The 24,345-nt window shown below is 36.6% G+C and overlaps 1 protein-coding gene across 11 annotated transcripts in view; it reads left to right on the top strand.

Moving 5' to 3' along the window:
• Positions 1–24,345, top strand: part of NFAT5 (nuclear factor of activated T cells 5) — a 96,200-nt gene that overhangs the window by 39,858 nt on the left and 31,997 nt on the right. For 4 of the 11 annotated variants that reach the window (XM_084756942.1, XM_084756944.1, XM_084756943.1 and 1 more), the window contains 4 exons: positions 10,886–11,444; positions 16,425–16,617; positions 19,591–19,781; positions 23,985–24,157. In XM_084756942.1, coding sequence (XP_084613068.1) covers positions 10,886–11,444; positions 16,425–16,617; positions 19,591–19,781; positions 23,985–24,157 — 1,116 coding nt within the window. Of the gene's footprint in view, positions 1–10,369; positions 10,432–10,885; positions 11,445–11,591; positions 13,422–16,424; positions 16,618–19,590; positions 19,782–23,984; positions 24,158–24,345 lie in introns of those variants that run through there. The other 7 variants (XM_084756940.1, XM_084756945.1, XM_084756947.1 and 4 more) reach the window with 7 other exon arrangements.

Here is a 24,345-nt window from a genome sequence, read left to right as displayed (position 1 = left end):
ATTTCTGTAACCCTGGCACCAGGGGCCTGTAAAGACAGGCGAATCTTTCAAAGGCTCCATGTCCAGGCAGTCTAGCCAAAACCAGCAAGCTTCAGGTCCAGTTTAAAATAATAGTAATGATAATAATAAGGTGAAGTGAGTGAGGAAGATAATCCTGATATCAACAGCTGCTCTCAGTACACTCATGAACACTGAATGTACCCCATCCCCCCCACATACAGAGTACATCATATTTACATAGTCTTTGTTGAATATTAAGTCAATTTAGAGTTTTTTTATTCTATTTTGGTTTGGGGTTTATTTTGATTGTTTTATCACATTTATGTATTGAGGAATGCACTTTCTGTGGTGTGCTTGTGAAGGTCTGAGGACAACTTTTGGGAATCAGGTTTTCAATATGTAGGGCCCAGTATCAAACTCAGATGCTTAGGCTTGGCAGTAAGTGAACCTGCCTAAGCATTCTGACAGCCTAATGTTTTTCTATTTTATTTTTCTTTGTTGTTTTTGGTCTGTTAGGTTTTCTTGTTTTGTTTTGAGACAGGGTTTCTCTGTGTACCCTTGGCTGTCCTGCACTCACTTTGTAGACCAGGCTGGCCTTGAATTCACAGCAATCCGCCTGCCTCTGCCTCCCAAGTGCTGGGATTAAAGGCGTGCGCCACTGCGCCCTGATTGTTTGTTTATTTGAGAGAAGGTCTCAGGTAGCCATGAGCTGTGTAGCAGAGGATGATCTCAAACCCCTGACCCTCCAAGTACAAGGATTACAGACATACCTCAACACACCTGGATGCAGGGTCAATTTTGTTTGTTTGGTTGGTTTTTGGGACAAGGTTTCTCTGTGTACTAGCCCTGACTGCCCTGGACTGGCTTTGAACTTAGAGATCTCTCTGCCTCTGCCTCTTGAGTGCTGGGGCTAAAGACATGCACCACCACACCCAGCATGCAGGCTGAATTTTTGTTGTTTTTTCTTTTTTGTTTGTTTATTTTGAAAATGAGACAAATTTTAGAAATTTGTTCATTTTTTTGTATTTGAAATTGGTTTTGACATCCTTGGCCTATGAAATTTTTAAACCAACTGCAACCAACCACTTTATAGGTTTCTTTTTCTCCCTTGATCAGTTTTGTAGAGGCCTACCCATTCCTCAAGTTTCTTGACATCAACCTTAATTAGGTTTATTTGGTTCTCAGCATAAAAAGTCTCCAACACAATAGGCTCCTCACAATTGTATGTTAACATCCAAAGGTGGGGCTTTGGCTCTTGTCTAAGGATTTTAAAAGCCTTGAATTTCACAAATTATGCCCTTGTGAATAAGGGCAACCTTCAGCACCTGATGAAGCATTGCTAACATCCATCACATCTCCAGCTGCACTGCCTTTCTCAGCCATGGTGGTGAGTTTTTGATAAAGCAGAGTTTGAATGCACAGAGCCTCTACCTCAGCTGACTTGGCAGTGTCAAGAAAAGAGCCAGAGTGAATGTAATTTAAGTTTGTAACTTTATATAATATCTACAATATAAACTTTTTTGAAAGAATCTTATTAGATAGTACTTTGAATTCTGTGCTATGGCAATTAATAAATTTTCAAGTAGCTAACAGGTATTTTCTACATTGAAGCAACCAGTTTAGTGAGTGTTATACTACAGGAGAGAACACTAGAAAATCAGGGGCCTGTAACAGAGAAAAGCTATGCTCTAATTTACTTTAGACCTATTAATTGTCTAAATTTAAAACCATAGGAATTTGGGGCCAGGCAGTGGTGGGGCATAACTTTACAGATCTCTACGTTTGAGACCAGCTTGATTAACGCAGAGAAGCCTTGTTTCAGAAAAACAAAACAAAACAAAAAACCTTAGGACTTTGTTTAACTAGACATCATGGCATAAACCTATAATTGGGAGGCAGAGATAGGAGAACCTCAAATTCAAGGCCAGTTTACTTGTAAGACTATTAAACAATAAATACTAGCTGACATGTAACTCAATGGTTATGTCTAGCATGCACATGGATCTGAGGTCCATATTCAATATCAAAACAAAAACAACAAAGAGTCATAGGAAGGAGATGGAAAAAACACGTTAGAATTGTGCTGGACAATTTATATGTCATTAAATGTAATTATATCTCAATCCTTCTAGCCACAGTTACCTTTCTTTTTTCTTGATGAGGTCCTTTTACTCCTTGAGGTATGCTAGGACAGGCCTTCTTAAGTTTTTTTACTCATAGTCATGTTTCACTCAGGAGAATTTTTTTTTTTTACATGACCTCAGGTATGTTGATACATGAAGACACACACACACAGAGTTCAAACATTTACTAAGAAGAAGTCATAAATTTATTTTTAGGCTTTGGGTATATTTCGGTAGAGTACTTAGTGTGCTCAAGGCCCTGGGATTAATCCCCTATACCTCATAAACTGGGCATAATGGCATATACCTATAATCCCACAGTTTTGGAGATGGAGACCAGGGGATTAGAAGTTCAAGGTCATCCTTGGTACACAGTGAGTTTGAGGCCAGCCTGGGTACAGCAAGACACCCCTCACTTTTTAAACATATAATAGTTCTGCCGAGTTGACTAAGCACTTAAAATATATTTAAACTATGTTTTATTTATAGAACCAACAATCTCTGTTACAGCATTATTTTTTGAGACAGGATCTCACTATGGATCTTAGCCTTGAACTCACAGAGGTCTGCCTGCCTTTGTCTCCTGAACTCTTAAGATTAAAAGTATTTACCACTACATTCAGTTATTTTGTTGGGGTCTTTTCACACTATATCAGGCTGGCCTAGAGCCCACTATGTAACCCAGGCTATCATTTAACTCTTGCCTTAACCTCCAAAATTCTGGGATTATAGGCATGGGCACCATACCCAGTTGATAACATCTTAGAAGGATGTATAAGGAAGTATGTGGGGCTGGGTGTGGTGGCGCACACCTTTAATCCCAGCACTCGGGAGGCAGAGGCAGGTGGATCACTGTGAGTTCGAGGCCAGCCTGGTCTACAAAGTGAGTCCAGGACTGCCAAGGCTACACAGAGAAACCTTGTCTCGGAAAAACAAAACAACAACAACAACAACAACAACAACAAAAAGTATGTGGCTACTGCTGTGACAGAGAAATTAAAGATAGGGTTTGGGGGGGGCATAAGGGGTTATCTTCTTCTGCTTCTTAAGAATTTTTTAGTAAAGGCACAGCCTAAAATCTAAAAACAACAGGAAAAAGAGCATTCTGGTTTATGGATTAGATTGCATTTATAAACAGAAAAATAAATTGGTGAATATGAGTTAAAACCAAAGTTTTGGGTAAAAATTTTCTTACATACATTTATCTTCTGTCAATAAGTATTTAAAGTTTATCTTAAAACATTGATTACTGAAGCATGTAAACTTATTTTGGGTGGGAAAAATAGTTATGGGAAATTGAAACTGCTTTAAACATGTAAATTGATCAATCCTACAATTTTTGGGTTTTGCTTTTTTTGTCAAGTAATCTAGATTGCTTATTTTATATGCTGGGATGCTAGTTGTTTTTCTATTAATACACTTAACTTGCATTCTAGCTTCGTCATTCAGAGACAGGCATCGTGTGGTGGGTTGTGTGACAGTGTCTGTCAATAGTGAAGACAAATAGTACCAGAGACACTTAACCCATCCAATCTCACCCAGGGTCTAGGTCGGTCTTGTTTTTAGACTTCTTCATAAGTCTTAATTTTTTTCTTTCTTTCTTCCTTCTTCCCCCCCTCCCTAAATAGTGGATTGATACTGATTGAAACTAAATCTATGTGTAAAGTTTAAAACTTTACATTAACGTTATAAGATGAAGAAATGTAGAAAATGAAGGTTGGCATGTAAGGTGTCGACAAAGCAGGTTTGAAGCCACTTTGTGTCTTGCACATGTTCCAGTCTGTTGGCAACACAAATATTGTCTTAGAATTTTTTCTCTGAATGTCTTTCTTCTTTGATCTGAAAATATGTCCTTATATCTGGTGACTTTTATCAGATAAGATGTTTAGTTCTGAATTCATTGTTACCATTAAGACAAATATAACTCTTCATGAAGAATGGCCAAGTTTCAGTGTTTTACATCAGAAACTGTGTACCAAGTACCTTCGTTGGTTTTTAGAAGTGTTTCTGGGTAGGCAGTAGTTGCCTCCTCCTCTGTTCCACTATTGGGTCATTCAGTATATACTACAGAAGTTCATAGCTTTTTTGTAGTGAACTTTTAGAAAATTCAATTAATGCACAGATAATTGAAAATGCATAAATATATGTGCCTATTTAATTGCTATGATCAGATCTGAACTCAGGGTCTTAGTTAAATATCATTTATGGGTTTTTGTTTTTGTCTTTGTTTTTCAAGACAGGGTTTCTCTGTGTAGCCTTGGCTGTCCCAGAGTCACTTGGTAGATTAGGCTGGCCTTGAACTCACAGTGATCCATCCACCTGCCTCTGCCTCCTGAGCACTGAGATTAAAGGCATGGGCCACTGTGCCAGGTGCTTTTTTGTTTCTGTTTTTGCCTTTGTTTTTTTTTGGGGGGGGGTTGCTTGTTTGTTTTTGTTTTTTAAGGAAATGGGTGGTTTTACCTTATTTTTTAAGATTTATTTATTGTTTTTGTTGGTTTGTTTCTTGTTTTCTTTTTGCATGTGGGTTTTTAAAATGATTTATTTATTTTATTTGTATTGGTGTTTTGCCTGCATGTATGTATGTGAGAGGATATTGGATCCTCTGGAACTAGAGTTAAGACAGGTATAAGCTACCATGTGAGTGCCAGGAATCGAACTTAGGACCTCTGAAAGAACAGCTAGTGCCCTTAACTGCTGAGTCAGCCAGCCCTGGAATGTATTTTATTATTTTTTTTTGTTTGGTTTGACTTTTTGTTTTTCGAGATAGGATTTCTCTGTGTAGCCTTGGCTGTCCTGGATTGACTTTGTCTGAAATGTGTTTTAAATCAGTGAAACATGTTTATTTGTTTTGAGGACCTTAAGGAATAGTTCTGATTTCAGAGCTCTCTATAAGTATAAACATAAGCTCTTTTTAGTGTCATTTTAAGGACTAACAGATTGTTTGTTAAATAACTTGTAGTTGACATGACCAGCTAGAACTAAGTTCTTCACTTTAAAGCGTAGTTTAAGGGATATGTAACATAGGTTTCTTCATGTGATAAAACTTAAAATCCAGTATTTGTTTGTTTTGTTGTGTTGTATTTTGGTTTATTGTGTGGGGTATTTTGTTTTTTTGGGTTTTTTTTGTTTTTGTTTTTGTTTTTGTCATTGTTGGTTTTTTGTTTTGTTTTTTGGGTTTTGTTTTGAGGCAGGGTCTCGCCATGTAGCCCTGGCTATCCTGGAATACACTATGTAGACCGGGCTGGCCACACAGAGATCCACTTGCCTTTGTCTCTCAAGGGCTAGGATTAAAGGTTTATGCTACGCTCTCTTGGCTCAGTTTTTATTTATTTATTTTTAACAATTTAAATTTTGTATATTCTGGCATATTATTTGACAGTCTTTTTATCCCAAGTACTTTGAACATTGATAGTAGGCTTTAGTGATGTGTCAGTTCTCTCTCTCTGTAATGGGAAGTGGAGCTAGGGCCTAATGAGTGGTAGTCCTTTCTCTACCACTAAGCTGTACTCTTCCATCAATTAAAAGAAGCTATACAGGTCAGTGAGGTGCTACCACACCTGACAACTTGAGTTGGATCCCTGGAACCCATATGGCAAACAGAGAGAACTGATTCAAATTTGTCATCTGACCTCTACATGTATGCAATGACATATGAGTGTACACACACAAAATAAGTAAATAGGAACATAAGTATAGCAAAATAAATCTTAACTTTAAGAAAAAGATACCGGGGCTGGAGAGATGGCTCAGTGGTTAAGAGTGCCACCTGCTCTTCAAGAGGTCTTGAGTTCAATTCCCAGCAACCACATGGTGGCTCACAACCATCTATAATGACATCTGCTGCCCTCTTCTGTGAAGCACTCATATGCAATAAATAAATAAGTCTTTAAAAAAAAAGAAAAAGAAAAAGATACCATATGTACACTTTAAGTCATCATGGTGGCATTTACTTTGCAAAGAACAGAATTATTATAGGACACTTTAGATATAATGTTAGTGTTTCTTCCCAGTCTCCCTCCCCCTTCTTGGGGAAATTCCTCCCCCCCCCCCCCAGTGACTCTACATAGCCTTGGCTGTCCTTGAACTCACAGAGATCTACCTGCCTCTGCCTCCTAAATTCTGGGATTAAAGGCATATACTACTATGCCTGGATTCCCTCCATTTTTAAATTTTAAAATTTATATATTCTTTTGAGATTATAAATTGTGGACTGGTCAATCAGCTTTCCTTTTGGTTTTTGATACTCTTTGTGGTCAGAGAAAGTGTTGTGGAAAATAGTTAGCTTATATAAACTCAGCTCAAAAACAGTTATTTCATAAAAGAAAATAAAAGCGTGTCCACATACTACTTAGATGAAAAATAATTTTAAGAAAAACTTTCATTATAAAAGATAGGTAAGAGACTCAAGGAAGAATTAAAATTATATAGTTAATCATGGAAATACATTATAACTATTTTTGCTCTCTAAGGAAATAAATGCAGAGTGTTCTTCTGTGAGACAAATGTTTAATTCCCAGCACTCACATGGTGGCTTGAAACAGTTTATAACTCCAGTTTTATGCAACCCAATGCCCTCTTATGGCCTCTGTAGGCTCTTCAGGTCTATAGGCATTCATATAGGCAAAACACCTATACACGTAAACCCACACACATAAAATAAAAATAAAAATTTTTTTAAAAGAAAGAAAAGCATTTATTAAAATACTTATTTGGGGCTTTTTGTACTTTTTAAAATATTTGGTTTTATGTATATGAGTACTCTATCTGCATGTACAGATAAGCCAGAAGAGGGCATCAGATCACATTATAGATGTTATGAGCCACCATATGGTTGCTGAGAATTGAACTCAGGATCTCTGGAAGAGTAGACAATGATCTTAATCACTGAGCCATTCCTCCAGCCCCCAAGAGTTTCTGTATTTTAATACGCAGCAATTTAACAGACTGAGCATTTCTAACAGATAAAAATAGAGTTTTTGCACTGAAAACAGATTAAGGGAGTAGTTACTCTATTTTGTTCACACGAACTTATAGATAAAAATGAATATACAAGGCAGGATGGTATTACACACTTGGAATCTCAGCAAGAAGGATGCAGCAAGAAGAGTGCTGTAAATCCAAAGCTGACCTGGACCACATAGCAAGACCCTGCCTCAAAAAAACAAATGCAGAGCTATGACTTATTCCTTTAATCCCAGCACTAAAGAGACAGCTGCAGGCCGGTCTCTGCAAGTTCCAGGCCAGCCAGAGACACTTAGTAACTGCTTGAAACAAACGACACCCCCCCCCAAAAAAAACAAAAAACCAAACAACATACCAAAAAAATATATAAACAAACAAGATTTTATTATCACTTTGAATCTATAGAATGCTGTTTGAGGTATTTCTTGTTTTTTTGTTTGTTTGCTTTTTTGGGGGTTTGGGTTTGGTTTTGAGTGATTATGATTTGACTGAAAGGTCTTTAAAGGTAGCTTAAGTAAATTTATAGTATTCCCTAAAATAACTGTATATTGCTTTTCTGGGAATGCTTGAAATTGATAGGTTAATTTAGAAATCTAAAATGTCCCTAATATTGTTTTTATGTTTTAAAGAAATAATACTAGGAATTTTTTCATGCTAAATTTAGGGTTAATATGTAAATAAGTAATTCTTTCATATATATTTTTTTGGAAAGACCATTGTAGCATTCTCTGGGGAAAGGGCAAGTAGTTATCTCTAAACTCTTAGTTGTTAACCTGTATCAGATACTGCTGCGGTAATGCTACACAATCTAAGCATTTTACATTTTAAATACTAAGTCTTTTAAAATCTCTAACCCAATTTATTTGCCAGTTCAACTTAATAGAACTCAATATTCATCTGGCTGCTTATAATTAAACTTTCCATGGTCCCCTCTTTGAGGTCAATTATTTTATTAGTACAACTCACAGAACTCAGTAAACATATTTACTGGTTCATTATAGAGTGTGTTTTAAAGCATAGTAATGAATAGACCAATGAGGTGATGCCTCAGCCTCCAGTGGGAGTTTGGTTGTGTCTTTTTCTTGGCACGTGGTGTGATTTTGTTCACCTTTCTAGATAGTTGAATTAAGTCTATATAATTTTTTTATATAGAAAAAAATTTAAGAGGCCTCATTATGTAGAAATAATTGGTTAAATTATTGGCTTTTGTTTTTCACCCTAACCTCTAGCCTCTGCTCTTGGAAACAGGAGGATGGAACTGTGAGGACATAGTTGATTCTTGTGGCAATCAGCCCCCTTCCCCATCTCATTTAGCACCTTCCCCCAAATTACCTTACTAAGACAGTCTCAGGTGGTTGGAAGGTGCTTGTTACAAATTAAAACCAAAAAATAAGAGAGACTTCTCAAGAAACAAGCAAATAAAAGTCATCTTTCGCCTTTATCACTATGAAGTGGAGTGCCATAAATTTAACCACAGATTCTTACTGCTCTATTCAACTTAAGAAGTTGCTAGGAGCTGTAAGGCAAGAACCCTGGATCAAAACAAAACAAATATGTATCAAAATACCACAACTACAGTTTGCTCTTGACTTGATTATGGCTTCCCACTTACATATCTTTTCTCTGTCATTGGCAGGGATCCCTGAGATGTTCCTATTCTGCATTCTTGTGTGTACAATACTTAGGAGGGGCTAGGGAAGTACTATATAGAAATACAAGTTCATGGCACTCATGCTGTATGCTCTGTGTGATCCAATGGAAACAGTGCATGCTGTCTACTAGTATTAATCTGAAAATCAAGAATATAGACACACACAAGCACAAATTTTAGTTTTGTTTTGGCCAATAGTTGGAACAAATGGAGGAACATTAGATAATATCTTTTCTGTTTTGTCCAAAATGATCATTATATTTTTAAAAAGAAAGAAAAATAAAAAATTATTTAAACCCAAAGTGGCTACAAATCAGCTCCTAAACTGTCATTGACATTAGCATTTAGATTTGGTAGTTTTTACAGATCTTTAAAAAATATTTATTTATTAAGAAAACATTGCATTAATGCATGATACAGAATTGATATATTTTTTTTTCCTTTAAATTGGAATGCAGTTTAAAAGTGACTGAACTTTCTAATTTCAGCTACTGCATTTGACAAGGACACAAACTAAAAAGTGGAACTGGTATCATCTACTCCTTCAGGTTCTTTGGCTTAAGGTAGTTGGGAGAAAAATTTTGAGTGTGGAATTACAAAGATCACATTACAGATGGCTGATATGACTGTGCTCTTTAACCTTGGCAACAATGAATCATTTTTGTTATTCTTTCAAATAGTTTACATGTTTTGATACATGCTTTCAGTTGGGCTCAGTTAGTTTGCTAGCACAGCTTTTCATTATCCATTATCGAAATACTGACTTTTTTTACATTTTAGTTCTATAAATGACAATGAATATTGTGATTTCAATAATGGTACATTACATTGGAAACTTTATTGTGCAGTTTTAAAACTGGCATAGATGGTTGAAGATACAAATTAAATTTAAGCATTACCAGTTTTTATTTATATATCCAATTATATCTTTTACATGATAAAATAGTGTTTGTGAAATTACAGATAACTTCCAGCCTAAGCAATGTTGTGTGGCTGAGGTTATGCATTAAAGGACTAAAGTAGCAGTGTTCCCAGCTACTGCTAGTTGCTGCAATCTGGTCTGTAGAGAGTTACTAAATCTGCTTTTTTTGTGAGGCATCCTTGATAGATGAGTTAATTTTATTGGAATTCTGATGTCCTAGAAATTTTCGTGCTTAATCTTTTGTTAGGCTTTGGTCAGTAAGATTTAGTATATTCACTGTCATACTGGAAAATGACCTAATAGTCACAATTAAGCAGGCCTTTTAAAAAGAGATCTAATGGGCAGTTTTTGAGCACATGAGAACTTTATAGGAAAAGTCCATCTAGTATGCACCCTTTTCTGCTTTTTATTCATTCTTAAAGGATAGATTTTGTTGTTGTTGTTGTTGTTGTTATTACTCATGATTTTGATTTGCTATTTCCAACTTTGAGATTCTCAGTGGCCAACATGTTTATCTTCTACAACCAAGCATCAGACCTTTCTCACCTTTATTTTCATGGATTTTACAATCAGTTATAGTGATGGTACCAGTTCCATTTTGCCTCAGTTCAGTTGATTATCTATATTTTTTCTCTATTTTTCATTTTATAATTGATATCTGGAATAATTAGCAGCTCTTTTCTCATTTATTTTCTCATATTTTTATTCCAGGATTTGCCTCTGAAGCAGGGAGTGTCTGCATTAAAAATGACCTGTAGTTCTCTGCTTCATAGGTTAGAAACTTATTTTAATATTTTGTGGCTAAGCACAGTCCCACTTTTCAAATTCTATAATGAATTATTTAATTGGCATTGAATGTGGACCACAAACTTATGTTTCATATTGGGGTTTTCTGTATTACTTTTAATGATTAAAATTCAACAGAACGTTCAGCTGAGGCAATAAAAGCTTTATTCTTGCTTTACAGCTTAAAACACTAAATTAGAATTTAAAAAAAAATTTATCAATTATAACAAAAATAAAATAATGCTATTTGGGCATTTTTTTTAAAATTATATTTCTTAGGCTTTGTATTGCTGAAAGCATTTATATTCTAAAACTTAACCAAATTCCAATTATTCATTTTGGGGAAAACAATCAGTTCACAAATCACATTTTCATTGGGACTGCTAGCCAGCATAGGTAAAAACATGTATAGTGTACTTACTCTTGGATTGTACACTGCAGATGCTTCTTCAGCTCCCTCCTCTTCCTCCATGGGCGGTGCTTGCAGCTCCTTTACCACCTCTTCCAGCCCTACCATTTATTCTACCTCAGTCACCGACAGCAAGGCTATGCAAGTGGAGAGCTGCTCCTCAGCCGTGGGGGTAAGTAACAGAGGGGTAAGTGAAAAGCAGTTAACCGGTAACACAGTTCAGCAGCATCCATCAACCCCGAAGAGGCACACAGTTTTGTACATCTCACCACCACCTGAGGACTTGCTGGATAACAGTCGGATGTCCTGCCAGGATGAGGGGTGTGGATTGGAATCTGAGCAGAGCTGCAGTATGTGGATGGAGGATTCCCCCTCCAACTTCAGTAACATGAGCACCAGTTCCTACAATGATAACACTGAGGTACCTCGTAAATCACGAAAACGAAATCCAAAGCAGAGGCCGGGGGTCAAACGACGAGATTGTGAAGAATCTAATATGGATATATTTGATGCCGACAGTGCCAAAGCACCTCACTATGTGCTTTCTCAGCTTACCACGGACAACAAAGGCAACTCAAAAGCTGGAAATGGGTTGGTATCCACATTTTTTAAAGTTCTATCACCATTATGCAAAACAAAAAAGTAAATCATTCCCAAATTTTCTTAATTCTTAGCTTAAGTTTGCATATAAAGCAAAAAAATGCTAATTTTATCCTTCAAGTACATGAAAATCTTAACTTAAAATAATCAAATTTTACTAGAAAGATAATATTAAAAAAAGCAGTAGATTGTAGCAAAGAAAATTTTATTCTGAGTATGATTAGGAATAGTAGAAAAGATAATCTGTTTTGAAATAACTTTTAAACGTCAAATGGACTTACATTTTAAAAGGATTTAAAAATATCTTTACCTGCAGAAATAAGTAACAGTATAATGATGCTAAAACACCTAAATGGTCTCTAGAAGCTGACTTGTTCTCTTAGTGGTTTAATTCATGTGGTTCATTCCATTGTATTTTTTCAGAGAATTTTATATTTTATTTTTGTTTTTCATCTTTACTTAATGAAAATGAGAAAACAAGATGACTCAATTCTCATTTAAATTTGTGTGTTTAAAACTTTTCCCCCCTTAGATACATCCTGCCAGTTCAGGACTTTTTTTTTTTTTTCTTATTGTTATTCTTTTTTTTCCTCTGATTCTGTTTCAGATTTGAAGGCTAATGAAACAGAATCATGGTACACATTTGAGCTTTCTGTTCATCTGTGTCATTGGTGTACTATTTACCAAATATATTTCAGTGTATATTACAGAATATTCCAAGCTATAATATAGATTAATATGATATACTTAAGGTTCCTTTAGGATTTGTTGTTGTTTTTGTTTTGTTTTGTTTTTTGAGACAGGGTTTCTCTGTGTAGCCCTGGCTGTCCTGGAACTGGCTTAGTAGACCAGGCTGGCCTCGAACTCAGAGATCCACCTGCCTCTGCCTCCCAAGTGCTGGGATTAAAGGTGTGCACCACCACTGCCTGGCTTAGGATTCCTTTTGTATTTTAATTGTAATATTTAGTTGCTGGACTTTTGAAAGTAAATTTTTCTATAGTATATTCCGTAAAATTTAACTCACTAGATTTTGAGAACTAGCTTTTGCCGTGGCACAGAGTATGACCCTTTAGGTGTCCCAGGATCATTTACCATTTCTACCTGTTGTTAAAAAATGGTATGAAAGCTTAGATGGGTTTACTCCATGGTTACGTCTTTGATTTGTTATATTGAAAGCCCAATATTGTATTATATTTGTTGTAATAAATATTAAATATATCCTTAAATATTCCCTACATATATTTTAAAATTAATAAGTCTATACTCACATGTTTGAAACCCCATAATGAAGCTTATTTCCTTATATTCTAACCTAAAAATTAATTTTTAAAAAATTAGTCTACTCTCTTTCTTTATACTTCTGTTTAAAACTCCTTTAGATTAAAACTCCTTTATAGTTAAGTAGTAAGTGCTTTACAGTTTTAAAAGGTCTAGATTAGGCAGTTTCCAAAAGAAAACAAGATACAGCCTTTCCTAATATGTCACACTTAACAGTCTGGAACTCAAGAAAGAAATGATTTATCCAACTATAAAATGTAGTTTAAGGTCCTGAAGTGTCATGAACACCCTGAGTCACATAAGGAAGTATGACGGATAGTACAGATCTGAAAGGTACACGGATGTCACTCAGTATGTATGGGCTTACTTGGGCTGCAGTGGAAAGGGTCTTTTTTTATAAAGTTGCAGTGAAAGATATTTTCTGATTTGTACTGAAATAATTATTAAAGTTTCCAGTTAAGAACAGTAAAGTTTTGACTTGGGGATAGTCAAACAGTAATTTACTGTTGCTGATTAAAGAGATTTCTTGACCTACATCTTTTCTACTTCTGCTTTTGTATGATAGATATATCTTAGAAATGATTTGAGGTTACCAGGGAAAGTATAATGACATTGGTCAAGACAAAACTTTCATGAAATAATTCATGAAGCAGAAACTCCAAGCAGCTGAAGAAATGCCCATCTTCTTAGGTAATGGAAAATTATTTGACAATAGTATATGGAAATGATGAAGAAGTTTAAAGTTTGAATTTATAAGAAATACATTGAGGAAAGGATAAAACCAAATGTAAAATACGTGGACAACCATTTTTAAACAATCTTCAGTTCCAGCTAATTGCCTCTCTTTTTTTCTCAATGATGAAAAAGATGTTAGAAATATGAAATTTTGAAATGTTTTAAGAGATAAGTTATATATTCTTCAGTGTGATATGGCACAATTTGAACTTTATAATGCTAAATATGTATTAAATGAACTTTTGAGTGTATTGCACATAGCAGTTCATTTATCTTCATGATGCCAGAAGTCTGGATAATTGATGGATAGAAAGATGATTATTTTTATAACTAAAATGTTAGGACTTATTAAGGAAACGTCTTTTTTAAAGCTTCTTTTTATGTAAATATTGCTGACCATATTAATCTTAAACTTTACTAATGTCCTTAGTATCACCAGCCCTATTTTTTCTAAAGTTCTAGAAGTTTAGATATGATATCATGTAGATATGAAAGCCTTTTTGTAGTTGAAATTATTTTTATGAGAGAAATAGCTAGCACAAAAGAACTTGAATGTCATTCTAAGGCTTCTAAATAGAACCTGCTACAACATACTGTCTGTGGTGGTTGTCATTTAGATGTCGAATCCAGTGATGGGGTCCCTTCCTAACACGAGGGAAGCCAACTCTGCTCGGTCAGCTAATCCCCACGTAATGAACCTCTACTTTGTTGGGTTTTTTTCTTAAGCTGTTTTACCTTAACAATTTATAAAGTGAATTACTACTTTTCTAAGAATTAGTTGATGATTTCATTGTTTTTACATGTCTGAAGAACTAAATATATGTATTTTCCACTTTTACATTTTTCTACATTAATTCCACTTTTATATTTAAACTTAGAGAATAAAGAGATTTCTAGAATATAGTTTCAGGCATGGTGGGTGGTAAATTCGTATAAGCATTTGGGAAGCTGAGGCAATGGGCTTGTAAGACAGAGATCAGCCTGGCTTGTAGTGAGTTCATGGCCAATTTGGGCTAACCCCACCCCACCCCACCCCCCAAAATCCAGCAGAAACATTTCTAGAAATTATTTGATTCTTTGTGGTTTTTTTTAAGTTGTGTGTGTGTGTGTGTATCAACTATATATTCTTGGTATATTTATTCCAAATACAAAACTTGTTTTACAGGATTCATCTTCATTACTTTCAACATATTAGCTTGATTAGTATAAATGAATATAAAAAGCACACCTGATAAAAATAAGTTGTCATGCCATTCGAGTTTTCTTAGTACTTCAGCCTAATTTTTTTTATTATGATTAATACATAAGAATTACAAGTACTTGAAAAATAAAATAAACCATTATCTAGTCACTCTTGTAAATGCTATTATCATTGTGCTATAATTTCTTTTAGTTCCTGTATATATACATGTGGGAAGTATTTTTACATAGTTTCAATATACCTTTTTTAAAGCTTTGGTAATAAGATGAATACAAAACAGATTATTACAGAATCTCATGTGTAAGAAATTGTACACTCTTCAAACCTAACATTTGAATTCACTCATAATGCTAAAAAGAAAACGTTATCCATAACCCCCTTATTCTAGCTTCAGCCTGATACTTTTGTTCATAGATTCATTCCTCTAGGGCCTTTAAAATGCTTACACATACAGGTAACCTTTGACTTAATTGTGTCAGACTTGTGTGAATGACATTTCCTTCCAATTAAGGTCTGTTCTTACCCATCTAACAATTATAAAACTTCCTTTCCCTCTGCTTTTCTTGTTCATTTTTTCTTCCTGTTTGCCTTCATCAGCAAACATCTTATGAACTTGCCTTGCCAGTCTTACTGTATTTCTGTATCATTGCTGCCCTTTTCTTCATACTTCTGCCCCTTTCCTACACCTTTTCTAAGGAGTAACTGACTGCTTATTCTGCTTATTTTCATCAGATATTTGCATTACATTAGTTACTTTATAGAAGTCCTAATCAAGCTGGGTGTGGTGGCGCACACCTATAATCCCAGCACTTGGGAGGCAGGGGCAGGCAGATCTTTGTGAGTTCGAGGCCAGCCTGGTCTACGAAGCAAGTCCAGTACAGGCAAGGCTGCACAGAGAAACCCTGTCTTGAAAAAACAAACAAACAAACAAAAAAAGAAGTCCTAATTAGCCTGAGATAGTGGGGCAACAGGCGGATCCATACTACAAGGCCATCCTCAGCTAAGATAGCTTAGGGTATATGAGGCTCTGTCTCCAAAAAATAACAAAATAAAACTTCATAATTAAAAAAACAAAATCACCAGTGATATAAAGCTCAGATTATAAGGTTTTTGTTGAGAACTTTAATCATTTAACCAGTCACATATTAAAATAATCACATTTACTATTGAATGTAAATCTATTTCTCAATAAAAATTGAATCACTGATTTTTTTTTTTATTATAAATTTCTCATTTTGGTTTACTGAGAAAGATCCAAAAGAATACACTATATGTACCTTCTTTGAATCTCTTAGCCCTTTTGTGCTGGTTTGGTAGTTTTTCCAATCTTTTGTTGTTGTTGTTGTTGTTTTGGTTTTTTGTTTGTTTTTGTTTTGTTTTGCAAGTCTGATTAAAAAGTAATCATAACCAGTCTTTTAGCTTTATATGACTCCTTGTGTGTAATTTCTAGACTTTAACGGAATTTCAGTGTGAAGACAATTATTTCACTGTCTTTCTCCTACAACCCAACTGCATTTTTTTCTCTTTCCTGTCCAACTTACTTTTTCATGGCATATAGTTACACTTGGCTCAACAATATTTTTTTTAAATAATTTAGTTATATAGGATATTTCTTCCTTTGGGCTGTGTTTTATTTTATCCATAAGCTGAGCAGTTGTTTTCAGTGTTACTGCCTTTCTGTTTCTTCCTTTATCTAAGATAGCTTTTATAGAAAACTGTTTTTGATATTTTCTTCTTCTTGTGCTTTGGTTTCTCAGAACATTGGACAACCAAAAGGGAACTGGAGTAAAGAAGAGCCCCATGTTGTGTGGACAGTATCCGGTTAAAAGTGAGGGGAAGGAGCTGAAGATAGTTGTACAGCCTGAGACCCAACACCGAGCTCGGTATCTGACAGAGGGCAGCCGAGGCTCAGTAAAAGATAGAACACAGCAAGGCTTTCCTACGGTGAAGGTACTCATTTTACTTAGTGATGTGTGAAGACTGACCCATGAGGTGACTTCATAGGTAAAGGTTTATCTCAAGAACCTGACTAGGGCTGGGGAGATGGCTCAGCGGTTAGAAGCACTGGCTGCTCTTCCAGAGGTCCTGAGTTCAATTCCCAGCACCTACATGGCAGCTCACAACTGTCTGTAGCTCCAGTTCCAGGGGACCCAACACACTCACACAGATAAGCATGTAGGCAAAACATGAATGCAAATATATATATATATATATATATATATATATATATATATATAATTTTTTTTTTTTAAAAAAGAACCTGACTAATGGTGAGAGAAGGGAACTGGCTCTACATGGCTATCCTGACCTCCACACAACCACACCATGACACAATATGCCCCATATACATGTTCCCCTTATATTACCATCAAATAAATGTAAAAATAATATATATATATATGATGAATTTCCTTCTATTTAATTATTTTAACCTCAGAAAAAGCTTTCTGAAATAGAAAGGTAGAATTAGTAGCTCAGTATAATAGAAAACAAATAATTGGGCCAGAAGCTAAGTAGTACTTAGATAACATTTGAATTGTTGTTGGCTTAGCTTGTTGATTTTGATTTATTGAGATACGTTTTGCGATAACCCAGGCTAGCCAGGAACTGATTATGTAGTTCAAGCAAACCTTGAATTCCTAGCAAGCCTCCTGCCTCAGTGTCCTGAGTGCTTGAAGTACAGATGTGAGCCAGCATGCCTAGGTACATTTTAAGAGATGAGAGTATATTCTGAAAAGAGAAAGTATCTGCAAGCCATAAATTATCTTCCTGCTTTGATAGGGACAGATTCATCCAAAGTGTTTGATTTAAGAAGAAATTTTAAAATGAATGCAAAGAAACAGTAGAAATTATTGAGAACTTCACCAAGTGTGGTGACACATGCTTTTAATTTCAGCATTCAGGAGGCAGAGACAGACAGATCTCCATGAGTTGGAGGCCAGCATAGCCTTCATAGAGAGTTCCAGGCCAGCCAAGACTACATGATGAGATGTGTCTCAGAACATAAGGACATGGAAAATAAGATTCTCCCCCCCACCTTTGGTTTTTCAACACAGGATTTCTCTATGTAGCTCTGGCTATTCTGAAACTCACTCTGTAGGCAAGGCTGGCCTGGAACTCAGAGATTTGCTGCCTCTGTCTCCCAAGCACTGAGATTAAAGGTGTGTATCACTACCACCCCGCTCAGAAAATAAGATTTTTGAAGTTATCAGAATTACCTTTTCAGAACTCTGACTTAAGGTAAAATTTTATCACTTGGTATATTTATTATAAAGAATATTATCGTCTAAAAATAGAAAAAAACAAACATGAACTGCCATTTATTTTCATAGTTGAATAAAATTTAGAATTGGGAAACTTTTCTTTGAACCTTTACGCCTGTTTTACCACACTAATTATTTTCAACCAATCCCTCAAATCCAGGACAAGTAACAGGCAAAAGAGAAATTCAAGTTTTGTTATATGTATTTGGCTGGATATTTTAATAGTTTGGTCAGTGCTTTTAATCTGACTACCTGTCTTCAAGTTCTGCTTGGTCTAAGTTTTTACACAGCTACATATAGTATTGATTAATTGCCTCACTATGATAGGGAATGAACTGACTGCCTTAAACAGTTCATTTACTCACTCAACAGACATTTTTTCCCTTTTATATGCCAGGACCGATCTATGTACTGCCAACTAGTTCTGCATTTCCATTAAAATTTTACATGCTTCTCTGTTAAATTATTACATAATCCATTTGTAGAAGGAGATCAAGATGAACACATATTTCCTTATTTCTTTAATTATTTGCCTGATGATAGTCACTGCACAAAGATGTTAATATTATGGGATAGAAAAGATCTGACTTTTTGTTTGTTTGTTGTTTTGTTTTGTTTTGTTTTTCAAGACAGGTTTATTTCTGTGTAGCCTTGGCTGTCCTAGACTCACTTGTAGACCAGGCTGGCCTTGAACTCATAGCAATCTGCCTGCCTCTGCCTCCCGAGTGCTGGGATTAAAAGCATGGGCCACCACGCCTAGCTAAGATCTGACCTTTAAAATTTTTTTTCTTGCAATTTTTTTTTAATCAACAGCTTTGGTATATTTACTGTGAGGTATATCAAGAATCAAAATTTAAAACATTTTCTAATGATTTTAAAATATTACTCTGTATATGAACTATCATTTATGAGAGTTTTCCTAGAGGCCTATAATCATCACTTATTTTAAGCTAGCACTTCTTCTGACCATAGATGTTCTGGCCCAGGATCTCATGAGCCAATCTTTGAAAATAAACTTTATTTTCCTGTCATGTGTATGGCTGCATTTCAAACACTTTTCTTCTCAAACTGCTTAAGTAGTAAAATTTATCATATATATTCTCATTTAATGATGAAGATGTTGCCATTAACAATTCAGTGATGGTAGCAGATCCTGAGGAATCTATATACTGTGTTAGCAGTTGGGTATCCATTCCCATCCACTTACACAAATAGAATATGTGATTTTATCATAGCACATCTAGATTAATTAAAATGAAGTTATTGTAGAACTAGTATAGTAGTTTTCAGTAAAGACTCAGTTTATCTTTATTTTTGGTTATGAGCCCCCAACCCCTTATGTTTTTTGAAACAGGACACCTGCCTGTGCTGTGGTTAGAGATGTGTGCCACCACACCTGACTCCAGTTTTTCTTGATAAGAAAATGTTTGACTGGGTGTGTGGCTCAGGTAGAGTATACTAGCCTAGCATTTGTAAACACCTGGGTTCAATCTTCAACATCCAAGAAAGGAAGGAAGGAAAAGTTTTGCCTGTTTTCTTTTATGTTTAAGTTATTTCTTCATCTAATTTTAAATACAGGATTTAGTTTTGAATGTTTATTTTATAATGAGCTTATTTGAAGTGCTAATTAGTGTTTCTGCTACATGTTATCTGTTTCCAGCTGGAAGGTCATAATGAACCAGTAGTGTTGCAGGTGTTTGTGGGCAATGATTCTGGTCGAGTGAAACCACATGGATTCTATCAGGCCTGTAGAGTAACTGGACGAAATACAACTCCCTGTAAAGAAGTGGACATTGAAGGTACCACTGTTATAGAAGTTGGCCTTGATCCTAGCAACAACATGACACTGGCGTAAGTACTTAATTTTTTCCCTTTTTTGGGGGGGGGAGCAGGGGTTGAGGTGGGGGGGCTTGGGTTTTTGAGACTGGGTTTCTCAGTTTAGCCTTGTCTGTCCTAGACTCTCTGTGTAGACCAGGCTAGCCTCAAACTCACAGCGATCCGCCTGCCTCTGCCTCCTGAGTGCTGGGATTAAAGGCGTGTGCCACCATGCCTGGCAAATAAGCTTTCGTGCGACCCAGATGGGACTCGAACCCACAATCCCCAGCTCCAGAGGCTGGTGTCTTACCCATTAGGCCACTGGGTCACCACCCTTCTTCTTTTTTTCAGTATGTTTCAGTTTGTCACTCTGATTAGCCTGGAACCCTCTATGTAGACCAGGCTGACCTCAAACTCACAGAGCTCTGCCTCTTGAATGCTGGGATTATAGATATGTGCCAGCTGGATCTTCATGAGTCGAGGCCAGCCTGGTCTACAAAGTGAGTCCAGGACCAGCCAAGGCTACACAGAAACGCTGTCTGGGGGAAAAAACAAAAGTAAATAAATAAATATGTGAGTTGCTGTATCTAACAATTTTTCTTACTTATTTATATGGTTTTGTTGTTGTTGTTGTTGTTTTGGGTTTTTGTTTCCTTTAAAGACAGGATCTTTCTACATAGCTCTGGCTGTCCTGGAAGTACTGTGTAGACCAGGCTGGGCCTGAGCCTTGGGAGGGTGGCTGTTGGCCAATTTAAAATAGATTTACTTTCTTTGTGTGTATGTGTGTATCCCTGTGTGAATTTATATGTATTATATGTGTACAGTTGCTCACAGAAACAAGGGGAGGATATTGAATCTCCTGGAACTAGAGTGAACCAACCTACAAGATTACTAGGAGCCCAGCCCAAGTCCTCTGCAAGAGCAGCAAGAGCTCTGAACCTATGAGCCATCTCTCTTAGCTTCTAAGAATTTTTTTATTATGTATTATAGTCCTGTAATAATCAGGAAAATATTTCTAGTTCTAGAGAGTAGAAGATTTTGAGGATTTTTGTTTTGTTTTAGTTGTTTTGGTTTTTGTTGTTGTTGTTGTTTGTTAAGTTTTTTGAGACAGGGTTTCTTTGTGTAGCTTTGGCTGTCCTGGAACTCACTCTGTAGACCAGGCTGGCCTTGAATTTATAGAGAACCACTTGCCTCTGCCTCCCAAGTGCTGGAATTAAAGGTATGCATCACCACCACCAGCTGACTTTTGAGGGTCTTTTTAAAATATTTCAAATAGAACATACTGTTCTTTTTAAAACGGTTTCTATCAGGCTGTAGAGATGGCTCAGCCGTTAATGGATAGGATCACTCTAAAAAGACAAAAAGGGTTTTTCAAGCTGGGCATGGTGGCTCATGCCTTTAATCCCAGCACTTGGGAGGCAGAGGGAGGCGAGCTATGAGTTTGAGACCAGCCTTGTCTACAAAGCAAGCCTAGGACTGCTAAGATAATACAGAGAAAACCTATCTCGAAAAACTTAAAGAAACAGGAAGGGTTTCTCCAGAATGGTCACAGACTAAATTGCATTCTTTTTTGCTTTCCCAAAGAATTTCCAAGGCATAGAAGTGAAGGCCAGGGGAGAGTGCTTTTTAGAAGAGCAAGACTTACCTATTGACATTTTAAATATTGATGCTGCCGGGCATGGTGGTGCACACCTTTAATCCCAACACTCAGGAGGCAGAGGCAGGCGGATCACTGTGAATTCAAGGCCAGCCTGGTCTACAAAGCGAGTCCAGAACAACCAAGGCTCAGTTGGTAAAGTTTTTGCCTAGCATATGGAAAGCCCTAGGTTGGACCCCAGTACCTCATGCATTTGTGGTGGTGCATGTCTGTAGTCAAGCACTCTGAGGTGGAGGCAAGAGAGCCAGAGCTTCAAGGTTGTACTTGACTACATGATGAGTTTGGGACCCTGTTCCCAAAAGAAAACAGAAAAAAATATTTTAAAAACCTTAAAAATGTACCCTTCAAATTTTTACCTGAGGTCTAGAGAGATGGCACCTGCCACCAAGCCTGATGACCTGGTTTTGTTTTGTTTTGGTTTTTTCTTTTTTGTTTTGTTTTGGGTTTTTTTTTTTTTTCAAGGCCGGGTTTTTCTGTGTAGCTTTGGCTGTCCTGGACTCACTTTGTAGACCAGGCTGGCCTCGAACTTACAGCAATCCGCCTGCCTCTGCCTCCCGAGTGCTGGTTTTGATACTAGACCCAGATGGTAGAAAGAGTATTGAGTCACAAAAAGTTGCCTTCTGACCCCCACAGATATGTTGACATGCATGCACCCAACAATGGATAGATGAATGAATTTTTTGTAATTGTACAAAAATAACTTTTATTGTTTATTTATTTGTTTTAAAACAGGGTCTCTCTGTGTAGTTCTGGCTGTGCTGGAGTTCTCTTTGTAGACCATGATGGCCTCAAACTCATCCTCAAAAGAGATCCTTTTGCCTCTACTTTATGAGTGTTGGGATTAAAGGTGGTGTGCATTTTCATGCCCAGCAAACTACCATTTTAATGTTTATCTTTGCATGGTTTTGTTTGCTTTTGTTTTTGAAAAAATTGAGATAATAATATGTCTATTTTGTAATCTCTCTTTAATTAATTTAGGAATGTTTTGTAATTTCATTTTTAATGCCTATATAACACTCTATTGTAGGAGCTAGTTGCTTTTTTAAATAAACATAACCTAATTTTTAAAAACATTTATTTTTTGTATATGGAAGTTTTTCCTGTATGTCTGTGTACCACTTGCATGCCTGGTGCCCACAGAGGATAGAAGAGGACATCACATCCTCTGGAACTGGAGTTATAGACAGTTGTGAGCCTTCATGTAAGTGCTAGGAACTGATGCAAGGTCCTCTGGAAGAGCATCCAGTGTTCTTAACTGCTGAGCCATGCCTCCACCCCCTCATTTTGTTGTTATTGTTTGCTTGTTTGTGTTTTTGTTTGTGTTGTTGTTGTTGTTTTGTTTGTTTGTTTTTTGAGACAGGGCTTCTCTATGTTACCTTGGCTATCCCAGACTTGCTTTGTAGACCAGGCTGGCCTCGAACTCACAGCAATCCCCCTGCCTTTGCCTCCCAAGTGCTGGGATTAAAGGCATGTGCCACCACGCCTGGCTTTCATTTTTGTCTTAATAGCTGAATTAGATGCAAAAAGAAAGTCTGTTTTCTTTTTGAAAAGCACTAGAATAGGAACTAGAGAAATAGTTCGTCAGTTAAGAGTACTCATGGCTCTTCCAGAATCTGGGGTTTTATGTTCTGGCACCCACAGGGCAGCTTACAACTAGCTTTAACTCCAGTTCCAAGAGATCTGATGCCCTCCTCTAGTTCCAAGGACATCAGACATACATGCAGTACACAGACACACATACAGGCAAATATACACATTTATTTAATTAATATATGATAAATATATGTAATATGTACATTTTTCCCCCAAGGTAGTCTCAATATGTGTCTGTCCTAGAACTCACTACATAGACCAGGCTGGCCTCAAAACTCACAGAGATCCTCCTGCCTGTGCCTCCTGATTGCTGGAATTAAAGGTGTGCACCATCATGTCTGGCAAAAACCTATTTATTTGGTTTTTCAAGACAGTTTCTCTGTGTAGCCTTGACTGTCCTGGACTCACTCTGTAGACCAGGCTGGCTTTGAACTCACAGTGATCCACCTGCTTCTGCCTCCTGAGTGCTAGGATTAAAAGGCATGCGACACCAAGCCTGGCTTGGCAAAAACATTTTTAAAAGCACAGAATAAGTTTCTTGTTGGCCATTACTTATGTTCATATTTAAGAAATAATTTTTTTTTCTTTCTTTCTTCCCTTTTTCATGACAGGGTTTCTGTGTGTAACTGCCCTGGCTGTCCTAGAACTCACTCTGTAGATCAGGCTGGCCTCAAACTCACAGAGATCTGCCTTCCCCTGCCTCCTGGGGTGCTGGAATTAAAGAAAGGCATGCACCACTGTGTCTGGCCAAGGACAATCCTTTTTTAAAAAAGAAACATGTTTTTAAATGTTGCATTATTGCTGGGTGGTATTGGCCTTTCATTTTAGCACTCAGGAAGCAAAAGCAAGTGGATCTCTGTGGGTTCAAGGCTAGCCTGGCCTACAGAGCAGGCTCTGGGACAGGGCCACACAAAGGGACCATGTTACTCAGGAGTAGTTATACTGTTTATACAACAGCAGTGTCACCTGTTACATTTTTTCTGTTTTAGGGTGGACTGTGTAGGAATACTGAAGCTGAGGAATGCTGATGTTGAAGCCAGAATAGGAATTGCTGGTTCTAAGAAAAAGAGCACTCGTGCCAGATTGGTTTTTCGAGTTAATATCACAAGGAAAGATGGCTCCACTTTGACATTGCAGACACCTTCTTCCCCCATTTTGTGTAGTAAGTAAGAAAATATGGCAATACTAGATATATGAAAAGTTCTTAAGTTCTTCCCATCAATTTTCCAGTTGTCTGTGAATTTTAATGTTTTATACTTCAGCTTATGATCATGTTGAACTTGAAACATTTTTAAAGCTGTAGCCAAGAGAACACAGTGGCAAGCACTTATGCTCCTAGCCACATGGGAA

Source organism: Acomys minous, assembly GCF_964271855.1.
Source record: "Acomys minous genome assembly, chromosome: 14".
Lineage (NCBI taxonomy): Eukaryota > Metazoa > Chordata > Mammalia > Rodentia > Muridae > Acomys > Acomys minous.
Note: the sequence above shows the minus strand (reverse complement) of the source record. Positions and strands in the feature narration are given on the sequence as shown.